The sequence below is a fragment of the Chaetura pelagica genome, unplaced genomic scaffold (assembly GCF_000747805.2).
Source record: "Chaetura pelagica isolate M959 unplaced genomic scaffold, ChaPel_1.0 scaffold83, whole genome shotgun sequence".
Classification (NCBI taxonomy): Eukaryota; Metazoa; Chordata; class Aves; order Apodiformes; family Apodidae; genus Chaetura; species Chaetura pelagica.
Genome location: NW_009952893.1, coordinates 5330466 through 5339763, shown reverse-complemented (window position 1 = coordinate 5339763; position 9298 = coordinate 5330466). Strand labels below are relative to the sequence as shown.

Sequence of the window (9298 nt, the reverse complement as noted above, 5' to 3'; positions counted from 1 at the left end):
GGCACCCTGACCCACCCCCCGCGGCAGGGGCAGATGCAGCAGCAGCAGCAGCAGGTGCAGCAGCGGACGCTGATGATGCGAGGGCAGAGCCTGAGCATGACCCCCAGCATGGTGGCTGCTGGGGGCATACCTGCAACCATGAGCAACCCACGGATCCCGCAGGCAAATGCACAGCAGTTTCCGTTTCCTCCGAACTACGGTACTGGTTCCACCTCCCCTCTGCATTTTGACAGTCCTTACTCCCCCATGTCTTCCCCTGCGCTGGTCTAAGCCCCCCTCCTGCAGCCCCTTGGCTAGCTCCCTGGAAATGATGGGAAATGCGGAGCTTCAGGCCCCTTGGGAGTCCTCAGGTGGAACACAGTACCTTCCAGTTCCTTATCTGTGCATTTATGCACATACAAATCTGGATGCTCACTGGAACATGTATACGTGTGTGTATTGGCTTGTTGGACTACAAATTTTGACTGCAGTCAACAAACCAATATATACAGTAAAAAGTGCAAATGAAGCAAACTATGTGAATTGATGCTGGCAGACAGTGTAAGATGGCCAGAAGCTTCATCAGAAGCAAAGCCAGACACAGTCCTTTTAAATAATTCTTTTATTGGTGAGGATTTTTTGCATTTTGGTAATGAAGTAATCATTCTTGTGTGCATTATAATGTAAAATTAGCAACTAACTTCAATAATCAAAATTCCTTTCAGACTCAGCATTTCCTACCCTGTCCTTAAACTTGTGTGCAATATGATAGCTAATATCCTTTTGTTTGTGTGTTTTACAAAGATAGATACTGCTTTGTTTTGGGGTGCATAGGACAGTTGCCTCCATATGGTCAATGTTATACAGCTTCTTTATAAGTATTGTAGAAGTTCTATCACAGTTACATTAAATAATAGCAATATGCAAGTTCTGCTGATACAGCAGGTTATGTTCACCCAATTCTAAATTTGCTGTCTGCTTTTGCTGATCTATTGTCCTTTGCACCAGGAAGAAGTTAAGTCACACAGACAGTGAACATAGGAGTAAGTTTCATGCCTCCTGATTCTTAGGCCAGCATTAAGGGTGGCTTGTTTATCTTTAGTATGCTGTTCATGATTAACTTAAACAAGACCAAAATGTCTTAAAAGAAGACTTCTGCACACAATTGGCATATAACAGCTGAAATTAGGTTTTCCTTGCATCCAGATATTTTTTTGATTTTACAAAGTCATTAAATGCTTGCTGAAAATGCCATTGCATGTGTTTGCAGGGAAACAGAAATAGAGATCCTAAGGTCCTAGGAACTTTAGAAAAAGTTGCAAATTATAGCCTAAATGCTATGCAGTAAATGGGTCATTCATAACTTTCACCATGCAGTTTCTGAGGATAAAAAAAGTCACTTACCAATGTTTTTCTTTAGGTCTATAGAGAAGAGAGACCACTTGTGTGATTAGGACACACAAGTAGCCACCATACTCAGGCAAAATACTTTTTTTTAAGGTTGTACATAAGTATTAGTTGATGATGTCTTGCTTTTAATCTGGATCCTGCATTAAGACACAAGTTTATATGTTCCACATGACGTAAGTAGGACTGTGTAAAGACCTGTCTGCAGGTACAAGCTCTTGACTTGTTTTAACTTCAAGTGTATAGCAGCTAAATTTCTTATTTTCTTCTTCAGGTATTAGTCAGCAGCCTGATCCAGGCTTTGCAGGGGCCACCACTCCTCAGAGTCCACTCATGTCCCCAAGACTGGCTCATACACAAAGCCCCATGATGCAGCAGTCTCAGGCTAATCCTGCCTATCAGTCCTCTACGGAGATGAACGGGTGGGCACAAGGGAACATGGGTGGAAACAGGTAAATCCAGAACAAAACCAAAATGAGCACACAGAATAATGGGGTCATTAATGGTCTACCTTTACTTACGGGGTTGTTCATACATAATTGTTTGTTTGTTTATTGTTAACTATCTATCCTGAAAGAGATTTCTTTTCAATTTGGCTTGACGAGTTGGTTTAAATTCTGTCTTCAGACAAGGTGAAGTGAGTGCATAACTCAAAGATCTGCATCCACACAATGCACTGCTTTGTCTGTGACAGCTGATAAAACACTGTGTGTCCTTAAGAAGCATCTCTGCTGCACAGTGAGTTCCAGCCCCTAACATTTATGTGGATGCCTTTCTGCTGCATACGATTTCCATGTGCTCCCACACTGCTTTCCACATGGCTGGATCAGCTGAGCTAGAGTCTGCATCCTTGCTGCTCTGGAATTGCAGTGACTGGGTATCACCTCCCACTTTAAATGCTGTAGTGCAACCAGGTTCAATCCATTAGTGCTTGCACATACTATGGGTGAGCATATAACTGTCATTCTCCAAGAGCGTGGAAGCATGCCTCATGCATGCAGTCACCTTCTCAATTGAGGCCCATGCCCCAGTCAGTATAACTCCAGTCTGTCCACTTTGAGTGGATTGGATGTAGAACAGTCAGTAGGCCGCAGTGAGCTTCCAAATGGCAAATCTGTGGTTTTCAGTGGAAAACAGGAGCAGCTATCAGGTTGGTGTACAGCCTGTATCACTTGACACTGGGGTGCACACAGTTGTCTACAGGGCAGCGCTTTTGTCATCCTGAAGTTCTCGGGCTGCTCTTACTATCCCAGCCCAGCAACAAATCTTTTTCCTGCTGGTTGACAAAGATGTAATAAACCTAAAACCACCAGCATTTCAGTGGTGAGGCTGATCCAAGTCTAGTTACCCCTAATCAAGTGATTTACTCTCATCCTAGTCCATGCCTCTTCCTCACTGTGTTCCTGAGGCAAAGCTACCACTGTTGTGGCTTCTGCTGAAATGGCAGCAGGGACAGCTCGGTAAGACTAATGGTTGGCTCGCTGAACTGCAGCTCTACAGCAGAGACATGTCAAATGCGTTTACACAAGCCACTGAGTATTCACAATGATCTGTAGTGTGCTGTTTCAGCCATCCAGATAACAACTTAAAAATGCGGTTAGGTGGCCTGAAAAGGCATGGAATTGGAAGGAAGAGAATGGTGGGATTTTCCAAGCTTGGTCCTGTGCCCAGAATGCTGCTGCACTCCACCAAGTCCCACAGTACACAGCTAATGGAGTATCCAAGTGTAAGGCTGATTGTTAACCCTGAAATATTTCCTCAGCTGTGGGAGCCATGCTTTGCAGGGAGGTAAAAGTCAGCCATCAATACAGAAGTGGATTAATGTGTGCCATCTGACATGCAGCAGCCCTTCCACAGGATCTCAGTCCAGTGCAGATCCTCTAGCAGATGCATTGTCAGTGATAATTCCTTCATTGACTGTAGGATTATGCTCAAAGAGTAGGAAAGACTAATATATAAACAGTGAAGTGTGTTTTAGGAAATACAAAAAAGTCTCTCATGTGACTTCCAACATAATGGAAAGGAAGATACTATGTGCAAAGCACTTAACTTTGAATAAAATCTGGGGTGAGGTCTTCCCCACAGTTCCTTCTCCTTAAGTTGTTCTGAAATGGCCTTAAAGGGACGTAAAGGGTAATGGTCTTTATGGTAACTTTATGTTGTTTCTTACAGTACCACATTTTCAAAACTGATGCGAAGATTTAGTAAATTAATTTCTGCACAATTGCATGTCTGTATTTGTGAGCCCACTTTCCATAACTGTGTGTGCAAATCTGGTATTCACATGTGCAAATAGCCTCTTTTGCAAAAATAAGGTGTATTAAACCAAATCCAATTTCAGCTCAACAGTCCTGTGCTGTGCTAACCAACAGTGGGAGGGAGAAAAAGGAGTTTTGCTTTCCCCAGAAAAATTACTTTTCCAAATACATAAAAAATACATACAAAGCCCATTTAGACAGCTAATTGGCTGTTACTGCACACACGTAACAGATTTGTACTCTGCCATAGTTTCACACGCAAAGGCATGCATTTTGTGCACAGACATGGGACCTTAAATTTTGAAAATCTATTCCTTAGACATGGATGTAGTTGAAAACTAGTCTTTCCTTTGAAGTTGACATGAACAACAGTATGTACAAATTCTATCTGAAGATATATTAAGAAGAGAATAGTTTCTTAGTGGCATAGCATTCTAAGTCTGACACATTGCTTTTTCCATTCCTTGCTATAGCATGTTTTCACAACAGTCCCCACCACATTTTGGGCAGCAAGCAAGCACCAGCATGTACAATAATAACATGAACATCAGTGTATCCATGGCAACCAACACAAGTGGTATGAACAACATGAACCAGATGACAGGGCAGATCAGCATGACCTCAGCGACCTCTGTGCCTACATCAGGGTTGTCCTCCATGGGTCCTGAGCAGGTGAGAATCTAAGGACTTGAGATGACAGCTAGAGGATTTGCTTTGACTTTCAGTAGTTTTTCAGGTCCGCTGCCTTGGGCTGTAACTGCTGCAAGCCATTACATTTCTTTTCTTGGTTTTCTTGAGAAATGATGATGTTAAAAAGGCTTTGTTTTTACCTCTGCACTCAGATAACCAAGGTAATCAATGAGGCAGAGAGCACGTCTTGCATATATATTTCCTATTTTGACCTAGCACCACTGTAGCTAACATATGTAGTTGCTCCTGGACTTCTGTGGAACATACGTGCTGATCTAGCTCCTGTTCTCAGTAGGTAAGTTTCCATAGCACAGTTGCAGGTCACCAGTGTCCTTGTTAGTTTTCTCAGCAGTGAAGGCTAGGACTGAATGGCAGGCAGATGTTTCCCAGAGGTAAGAGCGAACTGGCATGGACAGTGTGTGGAAGATGCTTCTACTGCCACTGTGTTTGTAGTACCAGACAATAGGCAGTCAGTCAGCTTCAAGAACTATCGATCTGGCACCTTCGTGAGCACAAAATCCACACCTTCTGTAATGTGGTGTGTATAAAATAGACTGCTGAATCAGTGGGTAATTAACCTGTTCTTTTCAGCTGAGGGGAGGTTTGCGCACTTGTTTTTATTTGAGACTGCTGCTTAGGGTATCCAAAATAAAGAAAACAACATTTCTGTTTGTTGACCTGCAGTTAAATTCTTACAGTACATTAGTAAGTATTTCACAAACAAGTCCTCTTAATTAACAGGTTTATATGTTTGTTTCAGAGCTGAACTCCCATTTGTTCAACTCACAGGCTTGAAATTATTAAGTTTTCTTAGAAATACTGGTAGGAAAGTACCTCATGTGTCTTCAGGCAGTGAGTGTCTCCTGCTATGGTGGACAATATCATAAACCTTTCATCTGAGATATAATCACAGGGTCTTTTAGTTTGGAAAAGATCTCTTAAGATCATTGAGTCCAACCATAAACCTAACACTGCCAAGTCCACCGGTAAACCATGTTCCTAAGTGCCACCTCTATGTGTCTTTTAAACACCTCCAGCAATATTGACTCAACCACTTCCCTGGGCATCCTCTTCCACTGCTTGATAACCCTTTTGGTGAAGACATTTTTCCTATTTTCCAGCATAAATTTTGTAACAGGCTATTTATTTTCCATTACCCTTTAGCTGAAATAGCTCTTTTCTTTCGAAAGAGCCATTCTACCAACTTTTTTTGTTGTTGTTTTGAGATTGTTGCATTGTTTTGAGTTTGTTGTGTCTTGTTTTTTCTTCTTCTAAGTTAAATAAGCCATAGTGTTTCAGGCTCTTGTAGGCTTTAAATTTCCTTTCCTTTCCTGCACCTGTTGCAGTTTGAGTCAGTATTTCCTAAGCACATGGGCCGTGTGCATGACACTAGTTCTTCCCCATTTCTCTCGGAATACTCTGGCAGATACAGCCCAGATCATATTTGTCTTTTACAGCTGCCACATACTGGTGACCTTAAGTAATTTTGATACTCCCAAATCTGTCACATTGTCTGATATTCCCAGTTGCTACACCAAACTATAGCAGATGTTTTCATTATTATTAGTTCCCAAGTGCATACAGTTGCGCACATTTAATGAAGTAAAACAATACTAAAACATAACAACAACAACAAAAAATTAAAAAATGGGAGATTTGAAGGTGACAGCCCAGCCTGATTTCTCAGCATGCCCGTGATACATAATTTTCCCTAGGAATCTGAATTGAGAAACATGCATTATAGAAAGAGATCTGATTTTATTTCAAAGATTTCCACACAGACTACTGTTTCCACTAGCACAGCTGTCACACTGTTTTTCCTTCCTGTTAGACTACAAGATCTTGTTTCAAGATAGCATTTATCTACCTTCCAGTAAGCTGAACAGGCTCAACTCTTTTATCCATCTCAACATTTGTGTTTCAGCCCATCAGCCCCTGCTTTAAACTCTTGTTACAACCTTCTCCTAGAAGTATGAACAGAGTAACTGGAGACAGTAATTTAACAATGACTGCACCAAAGTTGTGTAAAGTCAAGTTCTGCTTGTAATTTATCTTTCAATCCATGACTTGCCATGGCTCTGTTGGTGACAATGTCCCACTGGAGAGCGTGTACTGAAACACTTAAAATCCCCAAATCCTCCTCAGCCCATTCTACCTAGATGAAACCTGTATTCTTTGTTCCCAAATGTATTACATGCCTTAAGTGCTGTGGCTTTTTCTATAACAGTAACCTGTTTTACTCCTGAAGCCCCAGCACTGTGTCATCTGCAGACTCTGCAAGCAAATGTTTTATGTTTCATCTAGGTCAGAGGTGGCCAGCTGGCAGCTGAGGGACCATTTCTGAGACACAAGACAGTACTTCTTAGTCCTGAGGAATGTTTGCTGTGCCGTTTCACATTTTATTTTCTGAGAGGAATAAATACAAATTGTTTATATTAATACTAGTTTTTTTTCTGTGTTCAGGACACACTGTCTTACAGTTTGGCACCTTAATTTAGCAATTGACACAGTCTATGCTAAACTTTTTCCTGTAACTGGTGGTTTTCAAAATGACTGTATTTTCTCTAATTCTGCTGACTGTTGCCATTTCATTCATTCTTTTGGCTTTTTTTATACTGTCACCTGCACTTTTACTTACTTGTTGCACTTTTTTTGTTCCATAATACATAATTTTAGCTTCAGAATGCTCATCTCTTTGTAACCACAGTGAATAACAGTGGTTAAGCTATGAATGTGTTCCAACTCTTGAAAAAAGAAAACTTCACACGTCATATGTTATTGGATGGTTTTGGAAGTAATATGTGTTACTTGTTAGGAAAACTGTGCCTGGACATACCTGCCTGGATGAGAAGCATATTACTTTTGGTACTAAACAGGTTTGTTTGGCTCTGTCTCCTGCCTCTCTTTGTGGCACTATATGGTATCATACAGATATATGCAGAGCGTAAAAATACTAAGTTTGGCGTTTATCTGTTCATACTAGTGTATCTCCAGCTGCTCTTACTTGATACCTAGGCTCTTGGCATCACCAAGTGAAAAATGAAGATTTTTGCCAACAATGTTGTGGTTTTCCTAGCCTTGCTATTTATGATGCTTAGAGACTCTCTTTTGTACTTAAGGCATCAGAATTTGTCTCACTGTCATCCTCTCTCTTCTAATTTTATTAAAGCTTTCTAGACTACTCTTAACCTGTGTGTCTTCTAGGAGGCTGATACTAGAAATGCTGAAATACTAGCTGCCAGGTCTGCAGGTTCCTTCTGTCCAAAACAGCTTCACCAGGCATCAAGAAAGTCTAAACCTTCCAGTGTTTCACCATTCACACAACTTGCTGTCTCCTTGTCATCACCATCTCCTTGTTTGCACAGTGGACTGTTGCTGCGGTTTTGCATGTTACTTATTTTGCATCACGGATCCATGTTATTTACTGAGTTGTAAAGAGAAGTGAATTGAAACCTGTGCAATAGAAGATATATTTCAGTGTATGGAATAAACCACTATCTAGATATCCACTCAGAGCAGATGTTTATTAATCTGCACAGGTACAGTACTCCCAGGACAAAATTATCATGGCATCTGCAAAGAATTATCTAGAAATAGTATTCTGATTTTGCTCAGCATACTGGATGAAAGGAGCTCTGGACTTGTAGGAAACACCTTGTATACAACTCTGCTTCATTAGCAGGAGGCTGTATTAATATGCTTAACTACAAAGGAGTTTTGAAACATCTGTCTTGTTTTACTCAGATTTCATATCTGAAAACACCACTTGACCTGTCTTCAGAAAGCTATAAAAACTCTTCCATTTCCTTCTCCATATTTTTCTGATTGAATTGTTATTGCAGTCAGAAAAGTTAATGTCTTAACAGTGGGGTCTTTTATTTCAAGGACTTTTGAAGCAAATGTACTCATAGAATAAAATAGGGGGGGGTTGTTGTTGGGGTTTTTTTAAATTTTTGTATCTGCTACCATGCCAGTCAGGGTTCTTGCATTATCACTGGCAAGGAGATTCTGTGGTAGATGCCTTTGCTGCTTTTGTGGTGTGCAGCCTAGAAACATCTTCCTTTTCCATACTGGTTCTAACTCTGCCATGATGCAAATTGTGTACTCATTGTTTTGTTCCAATACTGCTGCTGATTCAGTAAACATTTTTTTTATTTCTGCTTTTTATTTTTTCCTTCCTTTGTCTGCTGAACAAACAGAAAAGGCATTTCTCTACATTAATTCTAATGAAAACTTCTCAAACATGGGTTCTGATGCTTAGTCAAATGCATGTAGATGAAGTTGTGAAGCTGTCTCTTTTCTAACCAAATAGCATGTTTCTCTTCCCTTCTGATTTAAATTCAGGTTTTTTAAAACTGCCCATTTGTATTAGGAAGCAGAAAGCATTATTAGATGTTTGCAGCAGTGAACAGTCAATTTCTTCAGAGTTGAAATTTCCATGGCAAAAATATTTTAACTTTTTTACCTTTCCTGTTGAACTGTAGTCTTGTCTCTGGCAGCATTTGAAATCACCTCTTTAGGTAGTTGCGTGTAATTGCATTTGCCTTTGTGACACTTTGCAAAATTGGTGAATAGCAACAGAAGCAACAGTCAGAAGGACCTGAAACAAGAAAACTGTTGCCACAGCAGGTTGCTGTAGCTGAAGTGAGGTAGTGCAGTGGCAGAATCTTCTCTCCTTGGCAACACGAAGTCTCCTAAAGGGCAGGTGACACAGAAAACATCTTTTTCATTCCTGCAGAGTCTGGAGGGGCATATCCTCCCTATCATCACATACATCTAGTCTGAGGGAAGTAATAGAGAGAACCAAGTCATCAAAGACTCCCTAAGGGATTCTTTCCCTGTAAAATTTAGGAAGCTGAGTGTTCTAACACTTCAGAACTGTGCTGAAGGGCTGCGTTTTGTATTTTATACCAGTTCCTACACAGTGAGATTAATCCTTTGATTAAGAAAGCAGTGCTGTAAAT

General features: G+C 40.7%; 1 protein-coding gene across 1 annotated transcript in view; it reads left to right on the top strand.

Moving 5' to 3' along the window:
* NCOA2 (nuclear receptor coactivator 2) overlaps window positions 1-9298 on the top strand; it is a 73419-nt gene that overhangs the window by 60989 nt on the left and 3132 nt on the right. The window contains exons 19-21 of the mRNA XM_009995599.1: window positions 30-199; window positions 1661-1838; window positions 4118-4316. Coding sequence (XP_009993901.1) covers window positions 30-199; window positions 1661-1838; window positions 4118-4316 — 547 coding nt within the window. The remainder of the gene's footprint in view (window positions 1-29; window positions 200-1660; window positions 1839-4117; window positions 4317-9298) is intronic.